Source organism: Marmota marmota, unplaced genomic scaffold, assembly GCF_001458135.2.
Source record: "Marmota marmota marmota unplaced genomic scaffold, marMar, whole genome shotgun sequence".
Classification (NCBI taxonomy): Eukaryota; Metazoa; Chordata; class Mammalia; order Rodentia; family Sciuridae; genus Marmota; species Marmota marmota.
The window spans coordinates 197-15,093 of record NW_026000077.1 but is presented as its reverse complement, the minus strand read 5'-3'; the positions used below and the strand labels follow the sequence as shown (position 1 = coordinate 15,093).

Sequence of the window (14,897 nt, the reverse complement as noted above, 5' to 3'; positions counted from 1 at the left end):
TTTTTTTCTATTCCACTTGTAAGTGAACTTTTGTGCTATTTTTCTCTCCATGCCTGGCTCTTATCACTTAATTTAACACTTCTATTTTCGCCCAGGTTGTTGTAAATGAGAGACTCATTCTTTTTATGGCTGAATAGCATTTCATTGTGTATGTATTACAAATTTTTGTTCATCCACTCTTACACTGATGGACACTTGGGTTGATTCCACATCTTGACTATTGCAAATAATGCCACAATTAATAGGTAGTGCCAATATCTCTTCAAGATATTGATTTCATGTCCTTTGGGTAGAAACCCGGTAATGAGATTGCTGGATCATATGGTAGTTCTATTTGTAACTTTTTTAGGAGCCTTCATACTGTTTTCCATAATGACTATTACTTTACATTCCCACATAATGGTGTACAAAAGTTCTCTTTATTCCACATCTTTGAGAAAACACTGATTATCTTTCATATTTTTGACAATGGCTATTATAAGAAGAGTGAGGTGGTGGCTCCTTGTGGTTTTCATTGGCATTTCTCAGATGATTAGTGATGTCAAGTGTCTTTCCACATGTCCATTAGCCATTTTTTTTCTTTTGAGAAAGGTCTATTCAGGTTCTTTAATAAAGTTATTTGTTTTCTCCCTACTGAATTGCTCTGAGCTCCTTATATATTTGAAATATTAAGGTCTTATCAATGTTTGGTTCACAAATATTTCCTCCCATTCCATAGGTTGTTTCTCCACTCTGTTACTCCTCACTCTGATTGGTTCCTTTGTTGTGCAAAGGCTTTAGGTTAATGCCAACCCATTTGTTAATATTTGCATTTGCTGCCTGTGCTTTTGAAGTTACATTGAAAAAAAAAATCATCATCCAGACCATTGTCATGAAGCTTTCCCCTGTGTTTTCTTCTAGTATTTTTGTAGTTTCAAGTCTTAAATCTTTAAACCACTTTGTGCACATGTTTTATATGGTGTGAAATAAGGATCCAATTTCATTCTTCTGCTTGTGGATAGGATTCTGTACTTCCAGCAAACCCTTCCTACATGATGCTGATGCTTCTGGTTCCAGAGATACACATTAAATAGCAAGTACATAGACAAAAATAGTACCTACCTTGCCTGCTCTAGTACACATTCAGAAAATATGGGTTCAATTTCTTAACTGCCCCACTGTTATTTATTTATTTATTTATTTTTTGGTGTGTGTATGTGTGTGTGTGTCTGTGTGTATGTGCACACACGTGCATGCGTGTATGTCCCAGAAAACTAAAAATCATCTTGGCTACTTGCATCAGGAAGCAATGGGTAGAGAATTACTAAACTTTAGACACTTTTGAGCCCAAGAATGAGAAGGGCTTCCTGCTACCTTGTAGTTAAGAGTTTCACTCAGTTTAATCATGTCTGAGATAAGGAAGACTTCTAGAGATTGCTACCATCAGCAATAACACTACAATGAGTGCAAATACTAGAATTTAATTGCTATTAATCACAGTAGAAAATAAACTCCTTTAGATTATTGTTTCTGCAGGATGGTCCATTGATTACGTCCATCTGTATTCCATGTAACACTTCATATAAATGCGAGTCCCTACTCTATTGCAACTGAAGCAGAATCTCTGAGAAAAGGACTCTAAACCTGGAATGTTAATGTCCTCCTCAACTCTTGAACTGGATTCTCATGTAAACTTACGTTTGAGAACTACTATTCCAGAAAATGGTATTCCAAGCCTAAGAATTTGTATTAATTATCACAGAGGACATAATTATGAGGACATAATTATGCTCAAGCAACATTTATCATTTTATCAGATGGAATAGAATATTAGCTTTGAGGGACACACTTCACACATATAGCTGATACATTCTTTTTTCTCTTTATTAATTTTTCTTTATTAATGTATTTTTATGTGGTGCTGTGGATCAAACCTCACACATGCAAGGCAAGTGCTCTACCATTGAGCCCAGCCCCTTGCTGATACATTCTTAAAAAAAAAAAAATGTTCCACTGGGCACAGTGGCACATGCCTATGATCTCATCAAGACAATGAAGCAGGGAGGATCACTGGTTCAAAGCCAGCCTGAGAGACTTAGCAAGACAGACCCTATCAAAATAAAATGAAAAAGGGGTTGGGATGGAGCTCAGGGGCAGAGAGAAGGAAGACTGAGATAGCATGTGCAAGGCCCTGGATTCAATTCTCAGTATCACACACACACACACACACACACACACACCACACACACATCATAGTTTATATTTCCTTTAGGAACCCTGAGCACATTTATGATGATAACAACATGAAGAAATTTTCTGAAGAAAGTATTCAGTACTTGAGGAAAAGTGTTCTATATAGTAATCATGGAATAGGAGCAAGACCCAAACTAAAAACAACAATGTTATTTTAAAAAGAAGCACTTCTGTATTTTGAAATTTCTCTTTCTTTCTTTTTTTTTTTTTTGTCTTTTGCTTTAAAGGAACAGCCAGCTGAAAACTCTCCTGGCCATTGGAGGCTGGAACTTTGGAACTGCCCTGTAAGTCCTCTCTGAAGAGCCTGTTGACCATTTGTTATTGGAACAAGTTAGCCCAATGTGATCTCTGTCCCTTTAAGCTTCACAATCTAAGGCAGGGACTGAAGGATGCACATTGAACAAGTATGCTAACTTGATAGCTTACTATCCCAGAATGTCAACACTTATTAAGTAGAACATACTTAATTTCATACATTTAAATTTGGTTGGATATTCTGGGATCCTATCCATAGGTTTAATTATCTGCTTCCATAATGATCTTCCAAGAGTACAGACCTGAGGAAAATCTGTACAACTTCTATTTGTCTCTTGGGTAAAGAAAAGAGAAAGTCATACACATAAGCAAGAAGATTCCTTTTAGGACACGTGAATTTGGGGAACTATTTAGACATAGAACACAGTGAGCTGAACACCCAGGTATTCAAAGCATCAAGGACAGTTTGAGAGAAAGATTAGAGCAAGACCATAACAGAATAAAGGGAACACTGAGACACCATAGCTTGGAAGAGTAGTGGTGACAAAGGATGCCCAGGAGAAAACGAGGAGCATGCATGCCTCTGGGATAGGGGTCCTGGTGAAGGGCTGAGGCAGAAATCGAGGAATCCACTTTTTATGTTCCAACGTATTGAGACCATGAGGCCATGTCCTGCTTTTTTGGTGTCTCCCTCAGTTTCTCCACCATGGTTTCCACTCCTGAGAACCGCCAGACTTTCATTGCCTCGGTCATCAGGTTCCTGCGGCAGTACGGGTTTGATGGGCTGGACTTGGACTGGGAGTACCCTGGGTCTCGTGGGAGCCCCCCTCAAGATAAGCATCTCTTCACAGTCCTGGTGCAGGTGAGGAAGGAAGAAATAGTCTCTTTAGCCCTAGATAATTGAAATCTCTTGTTTCCAAGGAGAATTGGATCGTGGCATAAAGAAAATAACCTTAATTTAGAATTATAGGATTTTAGCATTGCAAAGATTCCTAGATGCCATGCATTCATATGTCAACAGCTTTTAAAAACAATAACTGCATGTGTGCTAGGTGCCAGACATTCCTCTATATCATGTGTTAAGATCGTAATTCATTTCATCATCACCTGTACTCTACAATAGAGATACAGATACTATAACTATGATGATATTTATTTTACAGACGAGCAACTAAGGCATAGAAAGGTTATAAGAAACTTGTCCAAGATCACACAACTCATGTCATAAACACCTACCTCGTGGGCTAGTGAGTCCACCACTTTTAAGAGTCATAGTAGACTAAGCTGCCTTTTATTACTGAGCACAAACATGCTCTTGGCTTTAAAGCCCACGGAATCTGAGGTGGAAGACTTAAACCTAACCAACAATTACAGTAATTTTGAAAATGCCATGATAAAAGTCCACAGAGTGTAAATGTAACAGAGAGAAGCTACCTAAGTCTGCTCTGGACCCCAAATCAGAAAGCTCTTCCTAGGTAAAGTGATGCTTCCTTTAAAACAAAACGAAACCCATGTTAGCCAACTAAGTGAGCACAGGGCAGGCAGAAATGAAGACATGGAGACCCATGTGGGCCAATGGTGAGTGCTGGACTGTGAGGCTGCACAGATGCCCAGAGTCAGATCATGTGGGGACTTTATATTAATATAAAGAATTGGAGTTTACCCTCAAGGCAATGGGGTAGCTTTGAAGGATTTTAAATAGTAAAGAAAGATAATACAAATGAGCTTGGGAAAGGCTGCTCTGGCTTTAACCTTGGAGGATGAAGTGGAAGGAGGTGAGGAGGAAGGGACAGGGTTAGGCACCTGCTGAAGTAAACCAAGCAGGAGATGAGGAATGCCCAACAATGTCTGGACACCCAGGGAAGAAGGCTGTATTCAAGGTGTATAAAGATGATGAAATCAACAGGAATTAGGGACCAACCACAATTAGAATCATGAGAGAACTCCCAGTTTTCTGACTTTGAGGTCTGATTTGATTGTGGTGCTATTATCTAAGATGGTAACTACAGGGAGAAGCTTAGATTTGCAGTAAGAACAAGGATTGATTAACAAGAGTGGGAGGTATCTGGAATGCCCAGCTGGTGTTGGAAGAACACCTATCTGGAGTGCAGGGCAAAGATGTGATAGAGTGTGCCAAAGCCATCAGCAAGGGTAGATGATCACCAAGAAAATGAATGGAATGATGAAAGTCGGGGACTAAGCATGCTTTGGAGATTTAATCTCTCTCAAAACGGACTTTTTTACTCCATGTATCAGATTGTCAGCCATATTGTGAAGAGTTTCAGTGTTGCGTAGCTCACTACCTAAAGTCAGTTTACTTATTCATTACACAGGTCTGATGATCAGAGCTAGCATCTTTCTTCTTAGCTGGAACATGCCTCCAGTCATATAGTATAATGTCCAGTTATCAGGTTTTCAGTTCAGTGGTCTGCCCACTGAAACAACAAAGAACAAAACCTCAAGATTTGCCATACATGGGTTCAATATTTCAAGACAGCAATAAAATCCTGCCTACAATTTCTCTTCTTCAGTTAAATGACCTGCTTCCTTCAACCGATAGACCCATGACAATTTTCAGAGAAACTCCTCTGGGATACACTATGGCACTCCCACATAATGCAATTATTAGAGCTGAGCTCAGTACTGCAAATTAGATTAGAGTCACACAAAATAGAGGTTAAAAAGTCTCTAGCCCTGAATGGGGGTCTCTCATGTGGCAGTTACCACCTTCCTGATTGGCCAATTTAGCATTTTATTTGATGGGGTGTCAGTCTTATAAGGTAGTTCACCCATAGAACAAATGGAAGCAAATTTCTATACTGCTAAAAAGTGGAGGTTACTATAGCAACTGTAGATCTCAGTGTAATGATAAACCTGAGGATCCAACTAGTCACCTAAAACCCAGGCTGTGGTCATGAACTGGCTACTAACTTTCTCTGGGATTTAGAGAAATTGTCTAATGCTATGGATATTAGATATCTATAAAGTTGATTAATACTATCTAACCTATCAACCTTGATCAGGGATGTTGATAGAATAAATTAAGACAAAAAATATGAAAGCAGATAGAATAAGAAACATGTATGTAAATATACTTGATTGACAGTTAAGGAGTGGAAATCAGCTCATATGTGACCTAATATATCCTACAATTCTGTAGGAAATTCGTGAAGCTTTTGAAGAAGAGGCCAAGAAGACCAATAAGCCCAGGCTATTGATCACTGCTGCAGTTGCAGGTGGCATCTCCACCATTGAATCTGGCTACGAGATTCCCCAACTGTCCCAGTGAGTGATGTACCTCATCTCAAACTCCTATAGGTGTCCTTGAGGCGGAGTACACTTGTCCTTGGTCTGTGTTATTGTTGAGGGACTTTGTTTAGGAGGCTTTGGAGAGGTGTCTTCTGTCTGCTCGGGTATGGGAAATGACCACTGGAGAGTGTTTTAAGTCATTTACCCCACCTCAGGTATCTGGACTACATCCATGTCATGACCTATGATCTCCATGGCTCCTGGGAAGGCTACACTGGTGAGAACAGCCCCCTCTACAAATACCCAACTGAAACTGGAAGCAATGCTTACCTCAATGTGGTAAGTCTCTGCACAGAAGCAAATGCAGATCAGAGGTGAATGGAAATCACATGGAGATTCAGGCACAAAATCAGAGTGAATTCCATAAATGTGTCACTTAGACAAAGTCCTCATGATACTGATCATATCTCAACTAATTTCATCAAAATATTTTGGGAAGAAGAACACTAACCCTTCAGTCACTAATATCATGCAATTTTATAGAACAGAGAGCTAACATAACTAAGCCTTGGGTCCTCAGCTGGTTGGAGCCTATAGCTAACTCAAGTGCCATTTCAGGATTATGTCATGAAGTACTGGAGGGACAATGGGGCCTCAGCTGAAAAGCTCATCGTTGGTTTCCCAACTTATGGACACAACTTCCTTCTGAGAAACCCTTCCGACAATGGAATTGGTGCCCCTACTTCTGGTGCTGGCCCTGCTGGACCCTATACCAGGGAGGCTGGGTTCTGGGCCTACTATGAGGTGGGTAGTTTGTTCTACACAGTTCTCTGTGAATTCTGCGCACGGTGCTGAACAGTAGAAGGCCTTAGTGCTAAAATCTAATGAAATCATGAATGTTCTTTCTGTCTAGTACCTACTTGCTCTGAGCAGTGTTATTCCAAATTCTTAAAGTATTTCAATAGCATACTTAATAACTTAATCCACTTAGTAATGAATATCTCTTCAAGCAATAGACTTAATGTCATTTACACTAGCACACAAAGAATAAAATAAATGCATCTCTCATTTTACTGTTGATTGCTCCAATCAAGCTTGCAGAATGGGGACAACATATGAATATCTGAAACACAACTTGAGCTTCCTTACCATAAATAGGTAATTGAGGAAAACCCAATTAGAGACAAGAAAAAAAAACAACAACAAAAATCAAAGGCATAAGTGTATAATTTTCCCCCATGGAAATAATATTTTAAATATTTGAATCTGTTTAATTATTTAAGATCTGCACCTTTCTGAAAAATGGAGCCACTCAAGAATGGGATGCCCCTCAAGAGGTGCCCTATGCCTATCAGGGCAATGACTGGATTGGCTATGACAACATTAAGAGCTTCAATATCAAGGTAAGGTCAGCCCTCAGCTATGTGGTGATCCAGCATGGGACCCTAGGAAATCCAACTCCTGTTGTCCTCTGTCCTTACACAGGCTCAGTGGCTTAAGCAGAACAAATTTGGAGGTGCCATGGTCTGGGCCATTGACCTAGATGACTTCACTGGCACTTTCTGCGACGAGGGCAAGTTCCCCCTGATCTCCACCCTGAAGGAAGTCCTGGGCCTGCAGAGTGACAGTAAGTGACAGCAGGGGGTACCTGGGTGTATGAATTTTCCTAATTCAGAAGGCAGCCTTGCCATCTGCCCACTGAGGACACAGGGAGACTTCCCATTTCCTTACACTGTTCTTGCCCAAGTAAGAGACAGGTGCGGGCAGTCCTTTCCCAAGACCTGAACTTCCACATCAAGAATTTTATTCCCATGTGGAAAACCAGGCCAACCTGGGTTGTTCTTTACACTGCTAAGTCTTAAGGTTGTGTGAGAGCCCACGGAAATTATACTGATCTTCAGAGTAAAAACCTGCCTCTACAATCCTTTCTTCAAAGTCTTTCAACCCACCTGGAGAGATCCAACAAGAACTCCTCTCTACTTCTCTCATGTCTCTAATCCGTCATTGAGGAGACATACCAGCTCTCTAAGTTGTTACCAGGTTTTCTCTTAGAGCTTACTTGTTCGCCACTTGTACCCTCATCCTAAAAAGGTGTTTTATACAAAGTGCACTTAGTGTACTTTCTTAATGACTTTGATGTCGTAAGGGACGATAGACTTGCTTTTAGGGGAATTCAGGCTGACTTGACATGACAGCTTTTCTGAATTCAGTATGGAGCTCCCTTCTGATCTTCAAGTGAGGGACTCCAAAGCTAACTGCAGCCCATCTCCCGAAACTTGCCCCCGGTTTTCCCCTCTGGACCAGACCCACTGGTCTGACCTGTGTGCTGTATGTTTCAGGTTGCACAGCCCCCGCTCCCAGTGAGCCAGTCACTACTCCTTCTGGCGGAAATGCAGGTGGGAGCGGGAGCGGGAGCGGGAGCTCTGGTGGCAGCTCTGGGGGCAGTGGATTCTGTGCAGACAAACCCGATGGCCTGTACCCCGTGGCTGATAACAGAAATGCCTTCTGGCACTGCGTGAATGGAATCACCTACCAGAATAACTGCCAGCAAGGGCTTGTCTTCGACACCAGCTGTTTATGCTGCAATTGGCCATGAACCTGTCTCTGTCTCAGTCTCCTTTGCTTCTCACAAAGGACATTTTGATTCTCCCTAAAGTTCTATAATAAAGCCAGCAGTCAAAATGAGTGTTCTTGGTTTAATATGATTTAGGTGGAAACCTTTTCTAGATGTGACAATGCCAGTTGTGCATGGGCTGGAGTGGCCATGGAGAGTCTTTGAGCAAGGGGTGGAACCAACAGCACAGCTGGCTGTCTTCTGTCTACCTCTGTCCACCTGCAGGGGGCTGCAAGAAGGAAATTTGAGTGCTGGGTGCAGGGGTGGAATGAGGGTTTGAAGAAGCTAGGTCTGCCGGCCGCAGTGGCACATGCCTGTAATCCCAGAGGCTCAGGAGGCTGAAGCCGAAGAATGACAAGTTCAAAGCCAGCCTCAGCTTTTAAAAAGTGAGGTGCTAAGCAACTCAGTGAGACCCTGTCCCTAAATAAAATACAAAATAAGGCTGGATATGTGGCTCAGTGGTCGAGTGCCCCTGAGTTCAATCCCCAGTACCCCCAACCCACTCCTGGCACCCCCCCCCCTAAAAAAAACCCCCCAAAACAAAGCAGCAGCAGCAGCTATGTCTGTAGCCTGGTGACCATTCCCAGGAAGGAGCCAATGTGACTCCTCTGCAGAGGAATCTGGCATAGACAGGGCATAGGCAGAGCTGCTTGGCTCCCCAGGACCAGGAGGCCAGAGCATTCTCTCCACTTCCATGGAAGACCCAGAGCTGGTCTGAGCAAGAAGACAGCAGCAAAGCCACAGAGAAAAGCCAGGATGCAACATGGAGCAAATGCCTCCTGATGGCTTTCCCACTCCTGATTCTAGCTCCTTCCTGAGACCCAGATGTCTTTCTGTCTTTGGATTCTGTAGAATTTGGATTCTGTAGAATCTCCCTATGTATATAATAAATTCCTATTTGCTGCTTAAGCTGGCTCTGTTTTGCTTCTCTTATTTGCAAACGAAAAAATCCTAACTAATGTAATGAGAATATATGACACAATGCTGCATGCCTATAATCCCAGTAACTGGATTCAGGAGACTGAGCAGGAGGATTGGGAGTTCGAGGCCAGCCTCAGCAACTTAGTTCCAGGATCCAACCAGCTGAGGACCCAAGGCTTAGTTATGTTAATTCTCTGTTCTATAAAATTGCATGATATTAATGACTGAAGGGTTAGTGTTCTTCTTCCCAAAATATTTTGATGAAATGTAGTTGAGATATGATCAGTATCATGAGGAGTTTGTCTAAGTGACACATTTATGGAATTCACTCTGATTTTGTGCCTGAATCTCCATGTGATTTCCATTCACCTCTGATCTGCATTTGCATCTGTGCAGGGACTTACCACATTGAGGTAGGAACTGTAGCCAGTTTCAGTGCTGTATTTATAGAGGGGGTTGTTATGTCCAGTGCGGCCCTCCCAGGGGCCATGGAGATCATAGGTTATGACATGGATGTAGTCCAGATACCTGAGGTGGGGTAAATGACTTAAAAGACTCTCCAGTGGTCATTTCCCATACCAGTGCAGACAGAAAACCCCTCTCCAAAGCCTCCTAAACAAAGTCCCTCTCGACAATAACACAGACCAAGGACAAGTGTACTGTGCCTCAAAGTCACCTACAGGAGTTTGAGATGAGGTACATCACTCAATGGGACAGTTGGGGGATTTCATAGCCAGATTCAATGGTGGAGATGCCACCTGCAAATGCAGCAGTGATCAAGAGCCTGGGCTTATTGGTCTTCTTGGCCTCTTCCTCAAAAGCTTCACAAATTTCCTACAGAATAATAAGATATATTAGGTCACATATGAGCTGATTTCCACTCCTTAACTGTCAATCAAAGTATATTTACATACATTTTTCTTTTTCTAACTGCTTTCACATATTTTGTCTTAATTTATTCTATCAACATTCCTGATCAAGTTTGATAGGTTAGATGGTATGAATCAACTTTATAGACATCTAATATCCATAGCATTAGACAATTATTTCAAGTACCACAGCAAGTTAGTAGCCAGTTCATGACCACAAGCCAGGTTTTAGGTGACTAGTTGGAGCTCCAGGTGTATCATTACACTTAGAAGATACAGTTGTCGTATTAACCTGTCTCCTGTTTTTAGCAGTATAGAAATTTGCTTTCATTTGTTCTATTTGTTTCCTTTGACTGACATGTCAAAGGAAATGCTGAATTGGTCAATCAGAAAGGTGGTAACTGCCACATGAGAGACCCCCATTCAGTGCTAGAGACTTTTTCAACTCTACTTTGTGTGACTCTATCTAATTTGCAGTACTGAGGTCAGTTCTAGTAATTGCATTATGTGGGTGTGCCAGAGTGTATTCCAGAGGAGTTTCTTGAAATATTGAACCCATGTATGGCAAATCTTGAGGTTTTGTTCTTTGTTGTTTCAGTGGGCAGAACCACTGAACTGAAAACCTGATAACTGGACATTATACTATATGACTGGAGGCATGTTCCAGCTAAGAAGAAAGATGCTAGCTCTGATCATCAGACCTGTGTAATGAATAAGTAAACTGACTTTAGGTAGTGAGCTACGCAACACTGAAACTCTTCACAATATGGCTGACAATCTGATACATGGAGTAAAAAAGTCCGTTTTGAGAGAGATTAAATCTCCAAAGCATGCTTAGTCCCCGACTTTCATCATTCCATTCATTTTCTTGGTGATCATCTACCCTTGCTGATGGCTTTGGCACACTCTATCACATCTTTGCCCTGCACTCCAGATAGGTGTTCTTCCAACACCAGCTGGGCATTCCAGATACCTCCCACTCTTGTTAATCAATCCTTGTTCTTACTGCAAATCTAAGCTTCTCCCTGTAGTTACCATCTTAGATAATAGCACCACAATCAAATCAGACCTCAAAGTCAGAAAACTGGGAGTTCTCTCATGATTCTAATTGTGGTTGGTCCCTAATTCCTGTTGATTTCATCATCTTTATACACCTTGAATACAGCCTTCTTCCCTGGGTGTCCAGACATTGTTGGGCATTCCTCATCTCCTGCTTGGTTTACTTCAGCAGGTGCCTAACCCTGTCCCTTCCTCCTCACCTCCTTCCACTTCATCCTCCAAGGTTAAAGCCAGAGCAGCCTTTCCCAAGCTCATTTGTATTATCTTTCTTTACTATTTAAAATCCTTCAAAGCTACCCCATTGCCTTGAGGGTAAACTCCAATTCTTTATATTAATATAAAGTCCCCACATGATCTGACTCTGGGCATCTGTGCAGCCTCACAGTCCAGCACTCACCATTGGCCCACATGGGTCTCCATGTCTTCATTTCTGCCTGCCCTGTGCTCACTTAGTTGGCTAACATGGGTTTCGTTTTGTTTTAAAGGAAGCATCACTTTACCTAGGAAGAGCTTTCTGATTTGGGGTCCAGAGCAGACTTAGGTAGCTTCTCTCTGTTACTTTTACACTCTGTGGACTTTTATCATGGCATTTTCAAAATTACTGTAATTGTTGGTTAGGTTTAAGTCTTCCACCTCAGATTCTGTGTGCTTTAAAGCCAAGAACGGTGTCTCTTTCTTATCTTTAGCTTGATGTCTAAACCAACATTTGGCATAACGCATGTTTGTGCTCAGTAATAAAAGGCAGCTTAGTCTACTATGACTCTTAAAAGTGGTGGACTCTCTAGCTCCACGATGTAGGTGTTTATGACACGAGTTGTGTGATCTTGGGCAAGTTTCTTATAACCTTTCTATGCCTTAGTTGCTCGTCTGTAAAATAAATATTACCATAGTTATAGTATCTGTATTGTAGAGTACAGGCGATGATGAAATGAATTATGATCTTAACACATGATATAGAGGAATGTCTGGCACCTAGCACACATGCAGTTATTGTTATTAAAAGCTGTTGACATATGAATGCATGGCATCTAGGAATCTTTGCAATGCTAAAATCCTATAATTCTAAATTAAGGTTATTTTCTTTATGCATCTATCCAGTTCTCCTTGGAAACAAAAGATTTCCATTATCTAGGGCTAAAGACTATTTCTTCCTTCCTCACCTGCACCAGGACTGTGAAGAGATGCTTATCTTGAGGGGGACTTCCAGGGTACTTCCAGACCAAGTCCAGCCCATCAAACCCGTACTGCCGCAGGAACCTGATGACCGAGGCAATGAAAGTCTGGCGGTTCTCAGGAGTGGAAACCATTGTGGAGAAACTGAGGGAGACACCAAAAAAGCAGGATATGGCCTCATGGTCTCAACACATTGGAACGTAAAAAGTGGATTCCTCGATTTCTGACTCAGCCCTTCACCAGGACCCCTATCCCAGAGGAATGCATGCTCCTGGGCATCCTCTGTCACCACTATTTTTCCAAGCTATGGTGTCTCAGTGTTCCCTTTATAATGTTATACTCTTGCTCTAATCTTTCTCTCAAACTGTCCTTGATGCTTTGAATACCTGGATGTTCAGCTCACTGTGTTCTATGTCTAAATAGGTCCCCAAATTAATGTGTCCTAAAAGGATTCTTCTTGCTTATGTGCATGACTTTCTCTTTTCTTCTCCCAAAAGACAAATAGAAGTTGTACAAGATTTTCCTCAGGTCTGTACTCTTGAAAGTACAAGATCTTTATGGAAGCAGATAACTAAACCTATGGATAGGATCCCAGAATATCCAGCCAAATTTAAATATATGAAATTAAGTATGTTCTACTTAGTAAGTGTTGACATTCTGGGATAGTAAGCTATCAAGTTAGCATATTTGTTCAATGTGCATCCTTTAGTCCCTGCCTTAGATTGTGAAGCTTTAAAGGGACAGAGATCACATTGGGCTAACTTGTTCCAATAACAAATGGACAACAGGCTCTTCAGAGAGGACTTACAGGGCAGTTCCAAAGTTCCAGCCTCTAATGGCCAGGAGAGTTTTCAGCTGGCTGTTCCTTTAAAGCAAAAGACAAAAAAAATAAAAAGAAAAAGAAATTTCAAAACACAGAATTGCCTCTTTTAAAATAACATTGTTGTTTTTAGTATGGGTCTTGCTCCTATTCTATGATTACTATATAGAACACTTTTCCTCAAGTACTGAATACTTTCTTCAGAAAATTTCTTCATGTTGTTATCATCATAAATGTGCTCAGGGTTCCTAACGGAAATCTAAACTATGAAGTGTGGTGTGTGTGTGTGTGTGTGTGTGTGTGTGTGTGAGAGAGAGAGAGAGAGAGAGAGAGAGAGAGAGAGAGATACTGAGAATTGAACCCAGAGCCTTGCACATGCTATCTCAGTCTTCCTTATCTCTGCCACTGAGCTTCATCCCAACCCCTTTCTCATTTTATTTTGATAGGATCTCTCTTTCTAAGTCTCTCAGGCTGACTTTGAACCAGTGATCCTCCCTGCCTCATTATCTTGAGTAGCTAAGATCATAGGCACGTGCCACTGTGCCCAGTGGAACATTTTTTTTTTTTAAAGAATGTATCAGCAAAGGGCTGGGATTGTGGCTCAATGGTAGAGCACTTGCCTTGCATGTGTGAGGTTTGATCCACAGCACCACATAAAAATAAATTAATAAAGATGAAAAAGAATGTATCAGCTATATGTGTGAAGTGTGTACCTCAAAGCTTATATTCTATTCCATTCGATAAAATGATAAATGTTGCTTGAGCATAATTACATCCTCAGGCTCTATGACAATTAATACAAATTCATAGGCTTGGAATGACATTTTCTGGAATAGTAGTTGTCAAACATAAGTTTACATGAGAATCCAGTGCAAGAGTTGAGGAGGACATTAACATTCCAGGTTTATAGTCCTTTTCCCAGAGATTCTACTTCAGTTGCAATGGGGCGGGGACTCGCATTTATATGAAGTGTTACATGGAATACTCATGGTCGTAATCCATGGTCCACAGTGCAGAAACAACATTCCAAAGCTGTTTACTTCCAACTGTGAATAATAACAATTAAATTCTTGTATTTGCATTCATGGTAGTGCTATTGCTGATGGTAGCAATATCTTGATATGATTAAACTGAGTGAAACTGTTAACTGCGAGATAGCAGGAAGCCCTTCTCATTCTTGGGCTCAACAGTGTCTAAAGTTTAGTAATTCTCTACAATTTGCTTCCTGATGCAAGTTGCCAAGATGGTTATTAGTTTCCTGGGACATACACACATGTGCGCGGGCACACACACACACACACACACACACACAAGGGTGGGACAGTTAAGAAATTGAACCCATATTTTTGAATGAGTACTAGAGCAGGCAAGGTAGGTACTATTTTTGTCTATGTACTTGCTATTTAATGTATGTGTATCTCTGGAACCAGAAGCATCAGCATCATCTAGGAAGGGTTTGTTGGAAGTGCAGAGTCCTATCCACAGCAGAAGAATGAAACTGGATCCTTATTTCACACCATATAAAACATGTGCACAAAGTGGTTTAAATATTTAAGACCTGAAACTGCAAAAATACTAGAAGAAAACATAGGGGAAGGCTTCATGACAATGGTCTGGACGATGATTTTTTTTTAATGTAACTTCAAAAGCACAGGCAGCAAATGCAAATATTAAACAACCTGAATAGACATTTCTCAAAAGAAAA

The 14,897-nt window shown here is 41.1% G+C and overlaps 2 protein-coding genes across 2 annotated transcripts in view; one reads left to right on the top strand and one right to left on the bottom strand.

The window, feature by feature from the left end:
* Chia (chitinase acidic) overlaps nt 1-8,421 on the top strand; it is a 39,839-nt gene extending 31,418 nt beyond the window's left edge. Inside the window, exons 2-9 of the mRNA XM_015502169.2 lie at nt 2,460-2,516; nt 3,184-3,349; nt 5,648-5,772; nt 5,952-6,075; nt 6,355-6,540; nt 7,020-7,139; nt 7,222-7,363; nt 8,076-8,421. Of these exons, the coding sequence (XP_015357655.1) occupies nt 2,460-2,516; nt 3,184-3,349; nt 5,648-5,772; nt 5,952-6,075; nt 6,355-6,540; nt 7,020-7,139; nt 7,222-7,363; nt 8,076-8,332 (1,177 nt within the window). The 3' untranslated portion in view covers nt 8,333-8,421. The remainder of the gene's footprint in view (nt 1-2,459; nt 2,517-3,183; nt 3,350-5,647; nt 5,773-5,951; nt 6,076-6,354; nt 6,541-7,019; nt 7,140-7,221; nt 7,364-8,075) is intronic.
* Nucleotides 8,422-8,834: 413 nt separating this feature from the next.
* On the bottom strand, nt 8,835-13,254 carry LOC125620187 (acidic mammalian chitinase-like). The gene is made up of 3 exons (XM_048814601.1): nt 13,181-13,254; nt 12,360-12,516; nt 8,835-10,105 (listed from the first exon to the last, which is right to left on the bottom strand). The coding sequence occupies exons 2-3, from the start codon at nt 12,504-12,506 to the stop codon at nt 9,977-9,979; spliced, it is 276 nt and encodes a 91-aa protein (XP_048670558.1). The 5' UTR covers nt 12,507-12,516; nt 13,181-13,254; the 3' UTR covers nt 8,835-9,976.
* Nucleotides 13,255-14,897: the final 1,643 nt, after the last annotated feature.

Excerpts from the sequence above, each read along its gene's own strand:
- LOC125620187 (XM_048814601.1), bottom strand. The coding sequence starts at position 12,506 with ATGGTTTCCACTCCTGAGAACCGCCAGACTTTCATTGCCTCGGTCATC. Across the intron at positions 10,106-12,359 it reads TCTTCACAGTCCTGGTGCAG|GAAATTTGTGAAGCTTTTGA; the intron begins GTGAGGAAGGAA and ends ATTATTCTGTAG.